Genomic DNA, 22186 nt, shown 5'->3' with positions numbered 1-22186 from the left:
CTGGGTGAACATTTATCCCTAGGTTAATGTTTATCCCTGGGTGAACAAATGCGTGTGTGCAAGGAGGGTAAGCTAGCTCTAGGACAGTTTTAGCCTGGGTTAAAGAGAGGGCTAAGGATGTGCAGTCTGAAAAGCCCTAGAGGCAGAGAGAGAAGAAAGAGAGAGAGAGAGAGACGGAGAGAGCGAGAGAGAGGAGCACCGCAGCAGTCGCTCTGTGCAGCAAGTCTCCGTCAGTAGCCAACTCTAATGAAAAGATGTGCGTGTGTGTAATACCTCTGGTCACGTGACTTTCTTACAGTTCTCAATGATCTGGTGTTTCCATTAGTGATGCCAAACAGGAGGAGGAGCACCTCACACACCATTGTCATTGTACACACAACGTGGTGTGTGTGTGTGTGTGTGCAGGGCCGGCTCCAGGCATAAGTGACTTAAGCGGTGGTTTAGGGTCCAAGGCCGCTAGGCACCCCCTGACCCAGAATGTTTAATAGTTACATTTTTATTTTTAGAACTCTGTCGGGATCCTAACTTACTGTTGAGAGTTAGAATAGTAGAATACACAATGTGCAAGTTCAATATTTGGTTGTGCATCAGCAATTTTTCTCTTGTTAGCCATGTCAGCTAACAATTTTTAGATTGGTAAGTTAGTCTATCGATCAGTCACACAGGACACGTGACCAGGTGCCCTAACCTCCAAGGGTCCCCCTTTCATTTTGTTAGTCACTCTCACTCAGATATCATTAAGATGGCATAAGTCATGGCAAAATATGTAGAATTGCAGGAAATTAGCTTTAAAACTACCAAGAAAATGATCTGCCCCATGGCAAAATGAGTAGAATTGCATGACTTTTGTTATAAAATTGCTAAAATGTTTCTATGCCTCATGGCAAAATGTGCTCAGTGAGACGTATGGGTTAACATTTATCCCTGGGTGAAGAAATGCCTGTGTGCAAGGAGGGAAAGCTAGCTCTAGGACAGTTTTAGTCTGGGTTAAAGAGAGGTCTAAGGAGGTGCAGTCGTTATTATTAACATGGTATAAGTCATGGCAAAATGTTTAGAATTGCAGGAAATTAGCTGCAAAACTACCCCATGGAAAAAAATAGTAAAATTGGGACGGGAGAAAGGGATGGGAAAGAAGGAGGGATGGACAGAAGGAGTGGGAGGGAGGGAGGATAATGACACCTCACAACACAATTCCCTGGGCTCATAGCCCAGACACAGAGGAAAAGTGGCCTTGGGCTCATAGCCCAGACACAGAGGAAACAGTAGCATTGGGCTCATAGCACAGACACAGAGGAAAAGTGGCCTTGGGCTCATAGCACAGACACAGAGGAAACAGTGACCCTGGGCTCATAACACAGACACAGAGGAAACAGTGACCCTGGGCTCATAGCACAGACACAGAGGAAACAGTGAACCCTGGGCTTATAGCACAGACACAGAGGAAACAGTAACATAGGCTCATAGCACAGACACAGAGGAAAAGTGGCCTTGGGCTCATAGCACAGACACAGAGGAAAAGTGGCCTTGGGCTCATAGCACAGACACAGAGGAAACCGTGAACCCTGGGCTCATAGCACAGACACAGAGGAAACAGTGGCCTTGGGCTCATAGCACAGACACAGAGGAAACAGACACCCTGGGCTCATAGCCCAGACACAGAGGAAACAGTGGCCTTGGGCTCATAGCACAGACACAGAGGAAACAGTCACCCTGGGCTCATTGCCCAGACACAGAGAAAACAGTGACGTAGGCTCATAGCACAGACACAGAGGAAACAGTGACCCTGGGCTCATAGCACAGACACCGAGGAAACAGTACCCTGGGCTCATAGCACAGACACAGAGGAAACAGTGGCCTTGGGCTCATAGCACAGACACAGAGGAAACAGTAGCCTTGGGCTCATAGCACAGACACAGAGGAAACAGTTTTTACTTGATTTAATTCAGCACCGCTAGAGCAATTCAGCACAGCTGGAGCGACCGTAACACAACCGAAATGTTGAAGTTTAGCACCACATGACAGGGGGCAGCGACTTTCTGATGCGCAACAAGAGCAGCTATGGGTGCAGCCACTCCCCAGTACTGAGAATTCATGAAGATAAATCCAGGTGAGTCAGAAAGTAATTAGCCTCCCCTACGAATTTGCTCACTTGCTAGCCTGATTCAGCCATATTGACTTTTTCAATTCAAACTTCAGATTTAATAAATTGACAATTAAAGTAAATAGACCTCTCCATTGTTTTTCTGCCTCATGTATAGCATAAGCGGTGCGAGGACAGAGCAGACACACATCACATCAGCATTAAGGGTTAGTCGCACTGCAGCGTGATGTGTGTGTATCTGGGTTGGACTGACAGTTAGCCTAAGGCAGTCCTATCAGAGATGGACTTTACATAACAGCTGAGTCACACAGGATCTGTTTTTTTATGTTCTGAGGTGTGTGTGTGTGTGTGTGTGTGTGTGTGTGTGTGTGTGTGTGTGTGTGTGTGTGTGTGTGTGTGTGTGTGTGTGTGTGTGTGTGTGTGTGTGTGTGTGTGTGTGTGTGTGTGTGTGTGTGTGTGTGTGTGTGTGTGTGTGTGTGTGTGTGTGCGTGTGTGTGCGTGTGTGTGCGTGTGTGTGTGTGTGTGTATAAGATGAGGAGGGAGATGGGATGGATGGCCTGTGTATGTGTGTGGCACTAAGTCCCACTGAGCCTTTTCCTGCTCTACTTTCTCAGACTGTCACTAGAGCAACACACTCACCTGTCTAACACAAGGCAATCATGGACAAAGATTTGAACAGGCCACAGAGCCATCAGTGTATCACTGGCTGTTCTCTCCTCTCCCTGTCAGACACAGGGGAAATGAAGCTTCAGAAGTGTCTCAGACAAAGTTTTTTGTCTGTCTGAAAGAATACACTACGGAGGTTTTGTCTGTCTGAAAGAATACACTACGGAGGTTTTGTCTGTCTGAAAAGGTTTACTAAGGTCTCCTTGTGTCTCCTCCTTCCATTTAAAATAACTGATTTACAGAAGTTTGAAACTTTTTCTCATTTGTAATGAAGATTTTGTGGAACACATCTCCCAATGTGCAGACTGGATGGATTACCATCCATTATGAGATACATATAGTCAATGCATGACATACCGCTTGATTAGAGTATTGGTCACGTTAGATACACTACATGGCCAAAAGTATGTGGACACCTGGACGCCAAACATCTCATTCCAAAATCATGGGCCTCAATATGGAGTTGCGAGGACTTGCTTCCATTTAGCCACAAGAGCATTAGTGAGGTCGGGCACTGATGTTGGGCGATTAGGCCTGTCTCGCAGTCGGCATTCCAATTCATCCCAAAGGTGTATAATGGGGTTGCGTTCAGGGCTATGTGCAGGCCAGTCAAGTTCTTCCACACCAATCTTGACAAACCATTTCTGTATGGACCTCGCTTTGTGCACAGAGGCATTGTCATGATAAAACAGGAAAGGGCCTTCCCCCAAATGTTGCCACAATATTGGAAGTACAGAATCATCCAGAATATAATTGTATGCTGTAGCGTTAAGATTTCCCATCACTGGAACTAAGGGGCCTAGCCCGAACCATGAAAAACAGTCCCGTACCATTATTCCTCCTCCACCAAACTTTACAGTTGCCACTATGCATTGGGGAAGGTAGAATTTTCCTGGCATCCGCCAAACCCTGATTTGTCTGTCGGACTGCCAGATGGGAAGCGTGATTTATTACTCCAGAGAACACATTTCCACTGCTCCAGAGTCCAATGGCAGCGAGCTTTAAGCCACTCAAGCCGATGCTTGGCAATGCACATGGTGATCTTAGGCTTGTGTGCAGCTGCTCGGCCATGGAAACCCATTTCATGAAAATCGTACCGAACAATTCTAGTGCTCTGTCTGGGCTTCCACATAGACAGTGCTCTGTCTGGGCTTCCACATAGACTGTGTTCTGACTGGGATTCCACATAGACTGTGTTCTGACTGGGATTCCACATAGACAGTGTTCTGTCTGGGCTTCCACATAGACAGTGCTCTGTCTCAACTTCCACTTAGACAGTGCTCTGACTGGGCTTCCACATAGACAGTGCTCTGTCTGGGCTTCCACATAGACAGTGTTCTGACTGGGCTTCCACATAGACAGTGTTATGTCTGGACTTCCACACCCAAAAAAGCCCAAATGACTGTTCCTCCAGTACATACAGTGGGGAGAACTAGTATTTGATACACTGCCGATTTTGCAGATTTTCCTACTTACGAAGCATGTAGAGTCTGTAATTTAAATCATAGGTACATTTCAACTGTGAGAGATGGAATCTAAAGCAAAAATCCAGAAAATCACATTGTATGATTTTTAAGAAATTAATTTGCATTTTATTGCATGAAATAAGTATTTGATACATCAGAAAAGCAGAACTTAATATTTGGTACAGAAACCTTTGTTTGCAATTACAGAGATCATACGTTTCCAGTAGTTCTTGACCAGGTTTGCACACAATGCAGCAGGGATTTTGGCCCACTCCTCCATTCAGACCTTCTCCAGATTCTTCAGGTTTCAGGGCTGTCGCTGGGCAATACGGACTTTCAGCTCCCTCCATAGATTTTATATTGGGTTCAGGTCTGGAGACTGGCTAGGCCACTCCAGGACCTTGAGATGCTTCTAACGGAGCCACTCCTTAGTTGCCCTGGCTGTGTGTTTTGGGTCGTTGTCATGCTGGAAGACCCAGCCACGACCCATCTTCAATGCTCTTACTGAGGGAAGGAGGTTGTTGGCCAAGATCTCGCGATCCATGGCCCCATCCATCCTCCCCTCAATACGGTGCAGTCGTCCTGTCCCCTTTTCAGAAAAGCATCCCCAAAGCATGATGTTTCCACCTCCATGCTTCACGGTTGGGATGGTGTTCTTGGGGTTGTACTCCTCCTTCTCCTCCAAACACGGCGAGTGGAGTTTAGACCAAAAAGCTCTATTTTTGTCTCATCAGACCACATTACCTTCTCCCATTCCTCCTCTGGATCATTCAGATGGTCATTGGCAAACTTCAGACGGGCCTGGACATGCGCTGGCTTGAGCAGGGGGACCTTGCGTGCACTGCAGAATGTTAATCCATGATGGCGTAGTGTGTTACTAATGGTTTTCTTTGAGACTGTAGTCCCAGCTCTCTTCAGGTCATTGACCAGGTCCTGCTGTGTAGTTCTGGGCTGATCCCTCACCTTCCTCATGATCATTGATGCCCCACAAGGTGAGATATTGCATGGAGCCCCAGACTGAGGGTGATTGACCGTCATCTTTAACTTTTTTAACAGGCAGTTAACCCACTGTTCCTAGGCCGTCATTGAAAATAAGAATTTGTTCTTAACTGACTTGCCTGGTTAAATAAAGGTAAAATAAAAAAATAAAAAAAACAGGCGGGAGACTCTAGCAGCTCTGGACAGGCGGGAGACTCTAGCAGCCCTGGACAGGCGGGAGACTCTAGCAGCTCTGGACAGGCGGGAGACTCTAGCAGCTCTAGACAGGCGAGGCGCACTGTAGGCCTGGTGCGTGGTGCCGGCGCTGGTGGTACTGGGCCGAGGACACGCACCACAGGGCGAGTGCGGGGAGGAGGAACAGGGAGTACTGGGCTCTGGACACCATAGGAAGCCTGGTGCGGGGGCTGCCACTGGAGGGCTGGTGCGTGGAGGTGGCACTGGATAGACCGGACCGTGCAGGTGCACTGGAGCTCTTGAGCACCGAGCCAGCCCAACAATACCTGGCTCGATGCCCACTCTAGCCCGGCTGATCCGAGGAGCTGGAATGTACCGCACCGGGCTATGCACCCGCACTGGAGACACCGTGAGCTCCACAGCATAACACGGTGCCTGCCCGGTCTCTCTCGCTCTCTGGTAAGCACAGGAAGTTGGCGCAGGTCTCCTACCTGGCTTCGCCATACTCCCAAGAAATTTTAGGGGCTGACTCTCGTGCTTCCTACCGCGCCGCCGTGCTCGTTTCTCCAACTCCATTCTCCTGTAAGCCTCCTCACACTGCTCCAGCAAATCCCAGGCGGGCTCCGGCACTCTCCCTGGGTCGACCGCCCACCTGTCTATCTCTTCCCAAGTTGTATAGTCCAGATTCTGCTCTCAAATCCAATAATCCTGACATCGCTGCTCCTCCTGCCGCTGCCTGTCACCACGCTGCTTGGTCCTGTTTTGGTGGGTGATTCTGTCACGGCATATTTCCTCCTCTTCCTCTGAAGAGGTGAAACAAGGCTCGGACCAATATGCAGCGTGGTAGGTGTCCATGGTTTTTAATAAGAAAAACTGAACATGAACACATATACAAAACAATAAACGTGAACTAACCGAAACAGTCCCGTGTGGCACAAACACTGACACAGGAAACAATCACCCACAAAATACCCAAAGAATATGGCTGCCTAAATATGGTTCCCAATCAGAGACAACGATGGACAGCTGCCTCTAATTGAGAACCAATCTAGGCAACCATAGACATACAATTTACCTAGACAGGTAACAGCCCCATAAACATACAAACCCCTAGACATGCCAAAACACATAAAACCCCGAAGTCGCACCCTAATAAAGAAAACAAAGTTATCTAAGGCCAGGGCGTGACAGCATCTTTCTTTTGGTGTTTTTCAGAGTCAGTAGAAAGGCCTCTTTAGTGTCCTAAATTTTCATAACTGTGACCTTAATTGATCTTTGAAAGACAGGGTTCTGAAAAAGGGAGGTTTCTTTTTTTGATGAGATTATATGCTCCCTTAGGTAAATAAATTAAACTAGCTCGAGTAGGCTTATATTTTTAAGTGTGAACTGTATTACTGTATTGTAGTATACTGTATTATATGGACTGGAATTATGCACATCATTCAATTCATGATAAAGCAGCAGAGAACATGTGATTATGGTGCAGCACATGCGTACTAGTTACAGTTACAAGTATAGGCTAGTGAATTTGATTACATTTTCTTTTATAAAAGAGGGCCTATTTGTACAATGCGTATTTCCCCTAATGTTATTAGCCTACCTCTTCTTCCTCTATCTATTGTTTCTTCATTCCTTCCTCGCTTTCAATAGGTCAATTAAATAAGTGTCATTGTCCTTCTCTTCCTCATTCTAATGACATCATTGAATAATATAGGACTAGAATCAGATGCAGAAGGATTTAATTTCTCTTCACAGAAGATTGATTGAATGGTTATGAGTCTGAATAAATAACTGTTATAGCGCACACCCATCCTCGTTCGCTCTTCTTTCAAACTAACTGTGAGTTCTATTGGCTGCTGTATTTAACATTCAGCAAAAAATAGCTTGCATCCCTCTTTGAATAATCTATTGGTATAAGAAATGCAAAAACAACATAATAATTCAAGCCAGCTATTCTAGTCTAGCTTTTCCGGGAAGGGACTCCTAGAGCTAAGGAGCGCTTTTTACAGATAGGTCAGCAAAGAACAGGTGCTTGCATATTTCGCAAGAGACAGAGGCTATACATTAGCAGCTTATTAAGCATAAACCATCATTAATTAGCTAAATTGAAGGCTAATACTACATTGAATATATTACCTGAAAGAGGTAGGCTAGAACATCTATATATAGGGCTATATATCACTCTAGAACGGGATTATCTCTCTTGGAAGCAATTTGAATGGAGTTGATGGAGAGAGAGAAAGACTGAGAGTGCTCCCGTGTGCACTGATTTAAAGCAACGATATTCGAGTGGTAGGCTGTTTCAAAACTCTGCAGCTGCGATTTAAAAAAAATATTATTTTTACAATTAATTAAGAAGGTGACCCCCGAAAGCCAGATGGAGATGGGTAAATTAGACGTGCATTCTGTATTTGTATTACTGTAGCATAGGCTATGCTGCAGCAAATGTAGGCCATACCTGTCACAAGAAAAAAAAAGTGACTATGATGAGATGATAGGTCTACATGCATTGTGAACTGCGCTCCATACTGAGATGGGATGTCTGTCTGAGCGTTGATTCATCATGCTGCGGTGGTAGAGAAGCCAGATTTAGACATCGCCAATAATTGAACAGTTCCGTTCCACGCCATGCTGTTCAAATAAATAATGTATTACAATTGACCGGTTTCTCGCAATTACTTATCACCGGAAAAGGGAGTGGTTAAGGGTGGTAATTCCCGGTAAATCTCGGTAACCCGGCTCACGCCATTAACCCCCCCCCCCCCCCCCCCCCCGAACACACAACAAACACACATGGTGTCCTTGATGTGTCCTTCAGCCCCTCATGTTGGATGGTTTATTTGTTTCCACCAGGCAGGAGAGAAGCTGTTATTCTGTCAGTCGGCTTCTACAGGTTCAGCTGGATCTGAACACTGTAGGATTGTTGATCTGTTGATCAGGTGATCCTTTATTTAAGTATAGGGACAAATACAATGGATTTTCTACAGTCACATTAATTTAACAACAGTTAGTTGCATTGCACCATCACACTTTATCTTGCGGCTTATCCATCGTTTCCCCTGAACCACAACTGACTAGGTTCGGGTTTTCGACATGGTTACCATTAGGTCAACCGCAGTGGTAACGCAGAGGGATAATGTAATTCACTGAAACTCTCTCTCTCTCTCTCTCATTCTCTCTCATTCTCTCTCTCTCTCTCTCATTCTCTTTCTCTCTCTCTTCTCTTTCTTTCTCTGTCTCTCTCTCTCATACATGCACGCAAAGAGCGCCAAATGTCAGCTGAAGTCAAGGACGCCTATGCGTAAAAAGCAACATTGACTCGGCATGGCTATGATGATTAACGGAATAAAGGGTAGAATAAATGGCACGCTCATCGTTATTCTTGGTACAAAGTCTTTGGGTGCAGGGTTGTAAAAGCATATATGACAGTAAATATAAAGCATATATGACATCTTTAGATGTTTTAATTGAGCAGCAGCAGAGGTCACAAACGAACGCGTATCGGCAAAAGTCTAGGGAATACAGTACCAGCGACAAACGTCAAATGATTGCTGCATGGCACAAGAAGACATGGTATTCTATAGGGGGAAGAATAATCCTGTTTGTTTGATCGTGTTAAATGATAATGCCATTGCCAATGTCAGATCTTAGGCTACCCTTAGAGACGAGATGAACTGAACATGAACTATGAAGCTCACATGCACACCCACACGCGCACGGGCGCACGGACGCACGCACGAACACACACACACACACACACACACACTGTGATTATAGATCAGTATTGCTAATGCATGTCTTACATCCAAACGCCGGTTCCCGCGCAGCCAACCTCTCCACTCAGACTGGAGAAGATAACACAACATTCCTGTAGGTGATGACATTGTGTCACCTTTTCTGATGGTGATGACACTATGGTCACAGCGACACTACTGTTAGTGTTATTGGGGGGAAATTGCATGAATAAGACCCCAAAAAATCTAAATGAAGACAAACGTATGCTCCTCGAATTGGATTGTGATTGGCCTAAAATGATTTTTCTTTCTTGCTCGGTCTCTCACAAAAAGAGGTTCTCAGCCTTAAGACATTTCTGGTAAATAAAGGTTAGGTAAAAACGACCTTTCATACCGGACTGGAGGTGCCATCGGGAACCAGGTTATGCACGGCACTGTTTCTGTTTTTCTCATGATACTGATGCTGTTAGAGGAAACACTTGTTTTGTCACTTGAGCCACACACACACACACACACACACACACGCGCGCGCGCGCGCGCGCGTAGAGCAGAGGAGGCATGCTGACTTACCAGGGTGACCCTCTGTCAGACGCGTCTCCGTTTTTCGGTGGTGTTCCCGGTGTTAATCAGATCAGATGCCGTGGTCGCAGTCCACGTCTCTACAAATGTACCAGAGGATCACATAGAGGATGAGGAGGATGGCGAAGATGAACAGAGCTACTAGAATAGCCTTGTTCACTGGAGAGAGGAACGACTGCATGACAGCTCATCGGCAGACAGTGTGTGACAGCACACTGTGTGTGTGCGCCCGCCTGTGTGTGTTTGTGCGTGCGTAAGGGTTTCTGTGTGTGTGTGTGTGTGTGTGTGTGTGTCGGAGTCCGCGCTGAGCGACGCAGTGAAGGACCACGTCTCAATAACACACTTCTCTGATCTCTGTCAGCATCAACTGTTGAGGATGGACGTGTGGACACACTCACTCACACACTCACCTAAACACACACACTCACACATGCAAACAACTCAGGGCTTCGCTCCAAATGGAACATCAATTCCTGAGGGCTATTAAACCAAACGGTATCTCCACGTATGAAATCCACAGTCAACAATACTAATAAATCTGAATAAATAATGAACATAGTGAAGGAGAAAGTCTAAATAATAAATCTAATAAAATCCATCAGAACCCAGTTGAATCGGGGGATCTCCAAGTTGCGCGCTGTAGCTGCTTGCTGCGAGTCTCGAGAGAAACCCGTTGATTATTATTCCTCTCCGTGAGGCGTGTGGTCAACCCGGTTAAAGGCGCTCGAGGGCGACCAGCAGGCAGCACATGCTGTGAGGGGCTTGGTAATAATGATAATAATAACACGGTCGGTCCTGTCTCGACTCGAGGCTATACCACATCATTATCGTGGCTATACATTCTCTCTGTTAGTAGTAAATCTATATGTATTATATCATATTGTATGATAAGAAATCACAGTGAGGATACTTTTTTCATGCCAGCAATACGATTCGTTAATTTGAACATGATTTAGGTTTATTTCATAGAGCTATGTTATTCATTAGTATAGGTCTATATTTCTAGATTTATTTGTATCATCAGCATCATCTTGGTCATCAACATTAGTCTATTAATTTCATTGGAACAATTCGGATAAGATGGTACCCTAACGGTTAACATGCAACAATTTCAAAGATTGTAAAGAGTTACAGTTCATATAAGGAAATCCGTCAATTTAAATAAATGCATTAGGCCCAAATCTATGGATTTCACATGACTGGGAATCTGTTGGTCACAGATACCTTTAAAAAATGTAAGGCTGTTGATCAGAAAACTTGTCAGTATCTGGTGTGACCACAATTTGCCTCATGCAGTGGGACACATAAGAGTTTGTTGATCGGGATGTTGTGTTGTGGCCTGTGGAATGTTGTCCCACTCCTCTTCAATGGCTGTGTTAAATTGCTGGATATTCGAGGGAACTGGAACACGCTAGCCTACATCTCGATTCAGAGCATCCCAAACAGCCATTGAAAAGTCTGGTGAGTATGCAGGCTACGGAATAACTGGGACATTTTCAGCTTCCAGGAATTGTGTACAGATCCTTGCAACATGGGGCCGTGCATTATCATGCTGAAACATGAGGTGATGGTGGCGGACGAATGGCACGACAATGGTTCTCAGAATCTCATCAGGTATCTCTGTGCTTTCTAATTGCCCTTGATAAAATGCAATTGTGTTCATTGTCCGTTGCTTATGCCTGCCCATACCATAACCTCACCACCACCATGGGGCTCTCTGGTCACAACGTTGACATCAGCAAACCGCTCGCCCACACAACGTGGTCTGCCATCTGCCCCATACAGTTGAAATCAGGATTAATCCATGAAGAGCACAGCACACATCTCCAGGGTGCCAGTGGTCATCGAATGTGAACATTTGCCCACTGAATTCAGTTACGACGCCGAACTGCTGTCTGGTCAAGACCCTGGTGAGGACAGCAAGAACACAGATGAGCTCCCCAGAAAGGTTTCTGACAGTTTGCGCATAAATTATTTGGTTGTGCAAACCCACAGTTTCATCAGCTGTCTGGGTGGCTAGTCACAGATGCTCCTGCAGCTGAAGAAGCCGAATGTGAAGGTCCCGGGCAGGCACGTGGTCTGCGGTTGTGAGGCTGGTTGGATGTGCTGCCAAATTCTCAAAAACAGCGTTGGAGGCAGCTTATGGTAGAGAAATGAACATTCAGTTATCTGGCAACAGATCTTGTAGACATTCCTGCAGTCAGCATGCCAACTGCACCCTACCTCAAAACTTGAGACATCTGTGGTATTGTGTTGTGTGCACATTTTAGAGTGGATTTTTATTGTCCCCAGCACAAGGTGCACCTGTGTAATGATAATGCTGTTTAATCAGCTTCTTGATATGCCACACCTGTCAGGTGGTTGGATTATCTTCGAAAAGGAGAAATGCTCACTAACAGGGATGTAGACAAATGTGTGCACAAAATCTGAGAGAAATAAGCATTTTGTGCATATGGAACATTTCCGTGATCTTTTATTTCAGCGAATGAAACATGAGACCAAAACTTTACATGTGTTTATATTTTTGTTCCATGTACATATGGTTTTCTATTTTCTATACATAGAATATATAGAAAATCCATATAAATATGATCAGCATGGTGTCAGTTTGGGCTTCGTTAATGACCATATAATAAGAGCACGCACTAATTCAGCGTATTAATTCATCTCAGTTCCATTATGAATTACTAGATGGCGACAATAGACCATCCATTTGCACTGGTCTCACTCGCATATTGGTATCGTCACCACACAGGTAGGCTACGTAGAGTTGAGCCACTACACTACAGGTTTGTCTGCGAGTATTTGTCCTGTGTCTATGATTCGGCGTCATATTGTCTGTACTTTTCTCAAAAGTCACTGTACAGTTACAGTTCGATAGTACTTTCTTCCACATGGGCCGAAATGTCATATCTCTACACACAAATAACATGACATCGTATAAAGATTTCAATCCATACTATGGTTAGTAAACAGATTTTCAATTAGTCAATCACCTTCCATTCCCATAGAAATTTACGCGACGCCTTCGCAGCCAGGCACGTGTTCGCAGAGCACGGTGTCTGATGGAACAATAGAGTTTATGTCTAGGGTGTGGCTGGGAGAAAGACACGCCCGTTAAAGTTAGTTCCATGCAGAGAAAAAGAAGGTGTAAGAAGATTGCTGCAGCAGAGGAGGCAACATGAAACTATAATCACATCACACACATAGCCATGAAACTATAATCAGATCACACACATACCCAGTCTACAATACCAGAAACATAATCATTACTACTTGTATTATTTTCACTATTCAACAGAGAAGTCTAAAACTCCAGCTTTGTAATTCAGCACACTGTGTTCCCATGATGTCATACCTGTGGATTCTCCTGCTGGGCAGTTTGGTGATTGGAGCCAAGACACAGGGTAAGAACTTTTACATCCACTAATGTACTTTGGTAAGCACTTTTACAACTCATTTTATGGTGCTTTATGTTTCTGTTTCTACTTAGACAAGTTAGGCAAGTACTCACACCTTTTACACCCACTACTTCTATGACATACATCCTCAATCCTTTTCTGTCTATCGCTACCTGAGGCTGATATGCAGAACAACAATAATGTTGATTAACCTGCTCTGATGTATCCTTATAAATCCACACTGTTGGCTATGTACCAGATAGCATCATTTTTTCAGCCTGAAATGATGTTGGTGTGTAGATATGCATTATATTGTATGTATATAAGGGAAGGGGGATACGTAGTCAGTTGTACAACTGAATGCATTCAACTGAAATGTGTCTTCCGCATTTAATCGACATCCACGTCCTCAGGCACGGGGAACAGTGGGCTAACTACCTTGCTCAGGGGCAGAACGACAGATTTTTACCTTGTTAGCTCGGGGATTCGATCCAACAACCTTTTGGTTACTGGCCCAAAGCTTCATAGTCCTATAAGGTGTGGCCTACCGCATGTACAGTATAGTCGTACTGCATGTATCTATAATGTGTGTACACTGGTAAACGTGTGTTTAATAAAGCATTTTGTGACAAATGCTGATGTAAAAAGGTATTTATAAAATTAATTTAATTGAGTGTCCTATAGGGTGTGTCCTACTGGACATGTAGTCATGTGGGTTGTGGACAATGTGATCGATCCCTTTACTGTCTCTGTCTGTGTCCATGTTCTGTTCCTTTCTTTCTTTCTTCCTTTCTTTTTTCTTTCTCTCTACTCCTGTAGGGTGATTCCAAGCCAGCAGAGTCTGAAGATATTTTTGGTGTCTTAGATTGTTCTAGCAATTCTGACATGGAAACATTGGGAGGAAGGATATTTGAAATGCTTTTTACATTTGTATCACAAACCATTATTATTATTATTATTTTTAATCATGATGAAAGTGGCCATTTTAGGCCCTCTTTAGACCTATACATACCTCCTGTAAGACCCTATGATCTGTGAACCGTACATGATACAGACAACATCTTGGTGCCATTATACTCCTTATAGTGTGCTCTAAAATATGGAGTGTCTTGATCCTGAAATACAATTTTTCACATTAATTTATTCAACATTAAACATATTAATATTAATATCTCAAAACGACCCTTTTTGATTTAGTTCATTTGAAGACATATTGTTTGGAACAATATACTCTACAAGTACATCACATTTCCAGTGGGCTCTCTGCTAATTCTGAAGGTATGATACGTTATATGAGCACCACCAACACAGTGAATGGGAAAATGGATTCAAAGGACACTCCCTCCCTGCCGCTGACTTTCTGAATGTGAAATCCTAAAGGAGTGCTGTGATTGGTTAATGACCTATAATCAGTGGTGCAAAGTATTTAAGTACAAATACTTTAAAGGACTACTTAAGTAGTTTTTTGGGGTATCTGTACTTTACTTTACTATTTATATTTTTGACAACTTTACACTCCATATTTGAGAGATCACCATAGGGAGTATAATGACACCAAGATGTTTTCTGTACCATGTATAGTGCAAGGATCATAGGATCACAGGAGTCATGTATGGGTCTATAAGGGCCTAAAATGGCCACTTCTATCATGGTTGTCTAGAAAATGGTTTGTGATACAAATGTAAAAAGCATGTCAAACATACTTCCTCCCAATGAAGTTTCTATGTGAGAATTGACAGAACAATCTGAGATATCAAACACGTGTCCATGTTCTGTCACCCTTCCTCTATTTCACACATTTTATCTCTCTTCCCCCACTCTCTCTTTTCTCTCTGTCTGTCTCCCTCTACCCCTGTACCCATATATCCTGTACTATCTCTTACCAATAGGCCTGTGTGTTGTCCTTTGACCAATCTCTATTCCACAACTAGCAGGGCTACAGGCATCTGGCTTTAAGAATGATTGTGACCTGGTATTAATGTGATATAAGAGTTATTACAGTCTCATCTGGCCTAAGTCATGTTGGTTAATGTCGTGAAATAATAGTTTATGTTTTCCACAGACAGAGTCTGAGTCCTGGCTGCCACACCTCCTTCCCCTCAGGAGACTCTGATCTGAAGCCAGTTCATTAATGAAAACTTCACATTATACTGTGATCTCAGTGTGCCACCATATTGCTGGAACACAGCTTTACTGTATATCACACATGAGATACTGTATATCACACATGAGATGAGTTCTGGTCTGTCACAGTGTCATGGTGCTCTAGGCTCTGTTTGGATGTAGGTGGGTTTGTGTGTACATGATGAATGGGTTGTGTGCGTGTTTGTGTGTGTGTGTGTGTGTGTGTGTGTGTGTGTGTTTGTGTGTGTGTGTGTGTGTGTGTGTGTGCGTGCGTGCGTGCGTGCGTGTGTGTGTGTGTGTGTGTTTGTGCGTATGTATGTCAGTATTAAAGGGCTGGGCGCTGCCTCAGTAACCCAATCCAGCCCAGCTGCAGACTACACCCTACACTCAGAACCAGTCTCAGCCTCTCTCATTCCCCCAGGGTTATGTCTATGTGTGTGTGTGAGTGGGTGGGTGAGTGTGTAGGAGTGTGTGTGTATTATTGAGGGTGTGTGTGTGTGAGAGAGAGAGATGATCCCCCACTGTATGTGTGTTTACACCTTTCAAATGCAAACACAGATTAAACAACACACACAAATGCACACACACACACAGCTCAGAGCCAGACCAGATGACTTTGTGGCCTTGCCCGAAATCTGTCTTGCCTACTACTTACGAAAACGACATACAGTGTATTAATCGTCCTGCATACTATTTAGAACGTACTGTTTAGTAAAAAAACAAATTCAGTAAGAAACGAATAACAGCACACTAGGCTCATCCTACTGAGAATGTGACATCTAATGCACAGTTATGTTGTTTCCTGCCATTCGTTCATTTTGCTACATTCCGTCCCGTTCTTTGATTATCAGTTGTTGTCAAATACACATGGGTCTGAAAAGACAGTTCTCTTCCTCAATAGTGTGCAGAGAATTCTACTAGATGAGAGGCTGAAATTAGTATGACATCATTGCATTTAAATCATACTCAATTTAAAAATAATTACATCCTATAAACATTCTATTTTCGCATTCCCAAAATGGATAATATTTCGAGCGCAAGTACAGGTATTTGGAGATGGCCTTACACCCAGCTCAGAGCCAGACCAGGTCTACATGTAGAGACAGGAGCAGCAGTATATGTTCTAGATCAGTGGTTCCGTAGAATGTTCTAGATCAGTGGTTCTCTGCTGTGAGCCACCTGGATTCTACTGTGACCCTCCAGATACTCAAAACAACTGGTACATCTGAAATGGCAGCCCATTCCCCATAGTGACCTATACTTTTGTCCATTGGGTTCTGTGTGGCCAAAAGTAGTGCATTTATTCCACAGGGTCAGCTGAAACAGGGAAAACAACAACAGGGTCCCTCCACGCCACCACACAATAGAAATACCTGAGAACACAATGTTCTAACTAACTGGAACATATCACCTGTCAACCACCTCACATTGTACTGAGTACCTGCTGTTACCAGAGAGGGCAAGGTTACCCACGCATACAGGCATGCAGGCACGCACACACACACACACACACACACACACACACACCCGCACACACACACACACACACACACACACACACACACACACACACACACACACACACACACACACACACACACACACACACACACACCCGCACACACACACACACACACACACACACACACACACACACACACACACACACACACACACACACACACACACACTTACTCATTAACCATCACTCAAAGCGTAGTGTACTGTACAGTATAGATTCCCTGACATTATAAGCGTCCCAGTGTTTTAAAATGTTTCAGGTTTTTAGCATTATGCCCGGGCTGCGCTGCGTGTGTGAAATGGTGCCCATGTTTTGTATTCTCTTTCTCTATGGGAATGATAAGATTAATCATTCCTGTACAGTACATAACATAAAATTACATTACATTACAGTATATGTTACAGTATGTACAGTATGTTGCTGAATGTCGGCGTTGGAGCTGCCCATGTTGTGATTTTCTCTTTTCTGTAGTAAAACTTTCCTTGAGTTGCAGTTTGCCCTGTTTTTATTATAGCACTATGTGTAAGGGAGTTTAAGTGTGTGTTTGTGTGGGGTATACCTGCCTCATCTATCGTTCCAATTGATGAGGCCCAGGCCTCGCGCTGTAGTGTTATGGAACTCCCAAATATGAACATTATGTTCTCTCCCCTCCCTTCTGTTCCAAACTTCCTGTTAACACACTCATGTAATACAGGGGAAGCTGTCTTTATTAAAGACACACACTCACGCGCACGCACACACACACACACACACACACACACACACACACACACACACACACACACACACACACACACACACACACACACACACACACATAACATGCGTCTCTGGCATGTCATATATACACTCACATGGGACTAGGGGAAAGGCATTGGCCCTGCGTCAGTCTCAGGATAGGGTCTCTCTCATGTACATGAGTCATACAGCTTTAGAACATGTCTAATATCACATGAGAACAGCAACACGTATCATTTTTATGTGGTTCCCCCACACACACGTATGTACAGTATGTTTAAGGTACAGTAGTCTAAAGTCCCTGTCTTTCATTTCCTGACGAAACTCTCACATACAGGACAGTACACATATAAGATGACAAGCCAGTCTGTCTGCCTTTGTCATTGTTGATGTTGGATTGTGTTTGACTATTGATTCTGTTCTCTAGAACAGGGAAGGGCAACTCCAGTCTCTGAGGGCTGCAGAGTGTTCAGGCTTTTGTTCCAACCCAGCTTGAACACCTTCAACTGATCAGCTATTCAGTGTCGACCAGTTGAATCAGGAGGTGGATCAGAAGCAGGGCTTGAACAAAAGTCTGCATACACTGTGTCCCTCCTGGACCAGCTGGCCATGCCTGGTTTAGAGAAGTAAGAGGGTTGACGTGAGAAGGTTGTCTGCTGTTTCGCTGTTACACTCTCTGGCACATTGCTGCACCTTACAGACAATAGGGGAATGTCACAGCCCCCTCTGACTGCAGCACACACACGCTCATTAGAGTACACCTGTCATATTTATCTGTGATGTCATAAAATGTGATGGGGTACACTGCTGCTGGCTAAATGAAAAGAATGTTCCTCTCTCCAGAAGACCCTGCTACTGAACCAGAAGCGAAGGAACCAGAGGCAGAAGCAGCAGAACCCGAGGCCCCTGCAGAAGAAGTAGCTGCCGAGGAGGCCCTGGTAGCTGAGGAGGCCCCTGCAGAAGAAGTAGCTGCCGAGGAGGCCCTGGTACCTGAGGAGGCTCCGGCAGAAGAAGAAGCTCCGGCAGAAGAGGAAGAGGAAAAGTCTCCGACAGTTGAGGATGCTCTGGCAGAAGAAGACGCTCTTGCAGAAGAGGCTCCAGCCACAGAGGAAGAGGAGGCTCCGGCCACAGAGGAAGAGGACGCAGAAGTAGTAGACGAACCAGCAGTAAAATCAGAGGCAGCCCCTGAAGCTGAGGCTGAACCAGGTGAGCCAGACACACACACAAACACACACACACATGCACACACAGCAGGTCAAACACCCCATACGCCTACAGTACATTCATGATCTTTGCATATAAGTGTATAGGACCAGTTTCAATTCATTTAGCTGTATAGCTTTGGGTTTGAGTTCTTGGATCCGTTTGTCCTTACTTTTTTGAAAACTGAATTGGAGGGGATGGAGTTACAGGTGAAGTGGGTGGGGATGGTCAAGTACAATTTAGTTGGCCATCTGAGGAATCTGATCGACACAGAGTCAACAGCCAGCCACAGTAACATATTCTGACATTCTAGCCGATGAACTTCTCGTAGGACACTGTACAAGTTCTATTCTAGACAGACAGAAGACACAGAAGAATTTTCGAATGTGTGTTGGAAGGCCAGAGAAAGTGCTCTGAAAGCAGTCTTAAACTGTAAATCCAAACACTTTAACAGTGTGTAGACCTCAAGGCACTATTCTGTAACGCAGTGGTTCCCCAACTTTGTATAGTCCCATACCCCTTCAAACATTCAACCTCCAGCTGTGTACCCCCTCCAGCACCAGGGTCAGCACACTCTCAAATGTTGTTTTTTGCCATCATTGTAAGCCTGCCACACACATATACACACTGTACGATACATTTATTAAACATAAGAATGAGTGTGAGTTTTTGTCACAACCCGGCTCGTAGGAAGTGACAAAGAGCTCTTACAAAGAGCTCCAGGGCACAAATAATAATATAATAATAATCAATAATTTTGCTCTTTATTTAGCCATTTGCTCTGTATTTAGAACCTTATGTGTTCATCAAAAATTGTGAATAACTCACCACAGGTTAATGGGAAGGGTGTGCTTGAAAGGAAGCACATAACTCTGCAATTTTGGGTTGTATTGGAGAGAGTCTCAGTTTAAATCATTTTCCACACGCAGTCTGTGCCTGTATTTACTTTTCAAGCTAGTGAGGGCTGAGAATCCACTCTCACATAGGTACGTGGTTGCAAAGGGCATCAGTGGCTTAACAGAGTGATTTGCCAAGGCAAGAAACTCTGAGCGCAGCCCTATCTAGAAATCTGGCAGTGGCTTCTGATTAAATAACATTATCACAGAACCGCTTGTTGCAATTTCGATGAGGTTCTCTTGTTCAGATATCAGTAAGTGGACTGGAGGCAGGGCATGAAAGGGATAACGAACCCAGTGGTTTGTGTCTTCCGTTTCGGGATTGTACTTGCGTAATTGTGCACCTAGCTCACTCAGGTGGTTCGCTATATCACATTTGACATTGTCCGTAAGCTTGAGTTCATTTGCACGCAAAATATCATACGTTGATTGAAAGACCTGTGTGTTGTCCTTGTTAATGCAGACAGAAAAGAGGTCCAACTTTTTAATCATAGCCTCAATTTTGTCTCGCACATTGACTATAGTTACGGAGAGTTCCTGTAATCCTAGAATCAGATTATTCAGGCGAGAAAAAACATCATCCAGATAGGCCAGTCGTGTGAGAAACTCGTCATCATGCAAGCGGTCAGACAAGTGAAAATGATTGTCAATAAAGAAAAAAGCCTTACATCGTCGCTGCCCAAATCATAATGTAGAAAATACACGAGAGTTCAGGGGCCTTGCTTTAACCATTTTCACTGTATTGTCCAAAATATCTTTCAAGCTGTCAGGCATTCCCTTGGCAGCAAGAGCTTCTTGTTGGATGCTGCAGTGTACCCAAGTGGTGTCGGGAGCAACTGCTTACATGCGCTTTACCACTACACTATGTCTCCCTGTCATGGCTTTTGCGCCATCAGTACAGATATCAACACATCTTAAACACCAAAGTCCATTTGATGTAACAAAGCTGTCCAGTACTTTAAACATATCCTCTCATGTTGTCCTGGTTTCCAGTGGTTTGCAGAAGAGGATGTCTTCCTTAATTGACCCTCCATAAACGTAACGGACAAATACCAGCAGCTGTGCCAGGCCCGCCACGTCTGTTGACTCATCCACCTGTAACATAGAATTCACTGTCTTGTATGCGAAGCAGTAATTGTTTCAAAACATCTCCTGCCATGTCACTGATGCATTGTTAAACAGTGTTGTTTGATGAAGGCGTTGTCTGTATAGTTTTTGTTGGCCTTTTCCCCCAGCATTGTCCCAGCCATATCCGTGGCAGCAGGAAGATTTAAGTCCTTCACAGTAGCATGGGGCTCACCTGTCCTAGCCACTTGGTAGCTCACCATATAAGACGCTTCTAGTCCCTTGTTAATGGTATCTGTTGCATTTATACATGTCTTACTACTTTTATTTATTTATAAAAAAAACAAAAAAATCTGAATCACATTTTTATTTGGCGTACCCCCCGACGGCATTGCGTGTACCCCCGTACCCCAGTTTGGGAATACATGCTCTGACGGATTAAATTCAAATGAATCGGTACTGGGTGTACCCCTAACAACACACCCCTCCCTCTCTCTCCACCCTGGCCTCAGACTAGATGTAACATGGTAAAAGTAAATCTGTGAAGCTTAAATTAGTCTGATATGTTATGTTTGTTATGGTTACATAAGACAGAAGGTTACTTAAGCCAAAAAATCGAAAGGAGGGAGGTTGGTCAGGGAGGATGGGTGGGCGTTTAACGTAAATGTCTTTCAACCCAAAGGTTGGGTGTTCAAGTAACATCACAGACAACTTTAGCATTTTAGCTAATTTGCAACTATTTACAAATATTTTACTGCTTTGCCACTACTTAGCATGTTAGCTACCCTTCTCCTAACCCTAACCATAACCTTAACCCTAACCTTAACCCCAGTTCCTAACCTTTACCCCTAATCTTAACCAGACACCTAGCCACCTAGCTAACGTTAGCTACAACAAATTGTAATTTGTAACGTATCAGACGAAATGGATGATAATCTATAGCGGCTGTGTAGTAGTGAGTGATAGATGAAGGTAAAACACAACATCAACACATTCACAGCCCTTATCCCTTAACCCTCACCTCTCACCTGACCATATTTACAGTTAGACATTGACATCTGGGCCCAAAAAAACACAAAACTTTTGAAATGGAAAAACTGAAATATAGCTTTCTTTGACAAGTTCAGGTAGTACCTGCTCCTTTTTAAAGAGTTTTCCCCCATTTGCTCCAACTGAACAAACAACTCTGGCCTCTCAGACAGTCATAAATCAGCCTGAAGGTGCTGCTCATATTTCTTTGTGTTTATGTCTGTTTCTATGTGTCTGTTTTTTTCTGCAGATGAACTAGATCTGTCTGAAGCTGTTGAACCAGGTAAAAATGGTTTATTTACTTTGGTAAATCGGACTGTCAGTAACAAACATTTCCGCTTTCCCCCCTACATTTACAAGACTGCAGTTTTCTGGTGAACCAGTAATGTTAGTTTACTATAGAAGTAGAGACACAGTTCGACTGTGTTTGAGAAGCTCTGATGTCAGACTTTAGTGAGCTGGTTTTTATTTATTTCAAGTCTACCTCAC

At 44.1% G+C, this 22186-nt stretch overlaps 2 protein-coding genes across 3 annotated transcripts in view; one reads left to right on the top strand and one right to left on the bottom strand.

The window, feature by feature from the left end:
* LOC110520355 (dehydrogenase/reductase SDR family member on chromosome X-like) overlaps window positions 1-9900 on the bottom strand; it is a 29836-nt gene extending 19936 nt beyond the window's left edge. The window contains exons 1-2 of the mRNA XM_021597616.2: window positions 9823-9900; window positions 9711-9735 (exon numbers count right to left, since the gene is read on the bottom strand). Of these exons, the coding sequence (XP_021453291.2) occupies window positions 9711-9735; window positions 9823-9900 (103 nt within the window). The remainder of the gene's footprint in view (window positions 1-9710; window positions 9736-9822) is intronic.
* Window positions 9901-12833: 2933 nt separating this feature from the next.
* Window positions 12834-22186, top strand: part of LOC110520353 (fibrous sheath CABYR-binding protein) — a 31889-nt gene continuing 22536 nt past the window's right edge. Inside the window, exons 1-3 of one of the 2 annotated variants that reach the window (XM_036974882.1) lie at window positions 12834-13126; window positions 18351-18710; window positions 21948-21980. In XM_036974882.1, the coding sequence (XP_036830777.1) occupies window positions 13066-13126; window positions 18351-18710; window positions 21948-21980 (454 nt within the window). In that variant the 5' untranslated portion in view covers window positions 12834-13065. Of the gene's footprint in view, window positions 13127-18347; window positions 18711-21947; window positions 21981-22186 lie in introns of both variants that reach the window. The other variant, XM_036974881.1, reaches the window with a different exon arrangement.

Source organism: Oncorhynchus mykiss, chromosome 3 (assembly GCF_013265735.2).
Source record: "Oncorhynchus mykiss isolate Arlee chromosome 3, USDA_OmykA_1.1, whole genome shotgun sequence".
NCBI classification, from domain to species: domain Eukaryota; kingdom Metazoa; phylum Chordata; class Actinopteri; order Salmoniformes; family Salmonidae; genus Oncorhynchus; species Oncorhynchus mykiss.
This window is presented reverse-complemented; position numbering and strand designations above follow the sequence as displayed.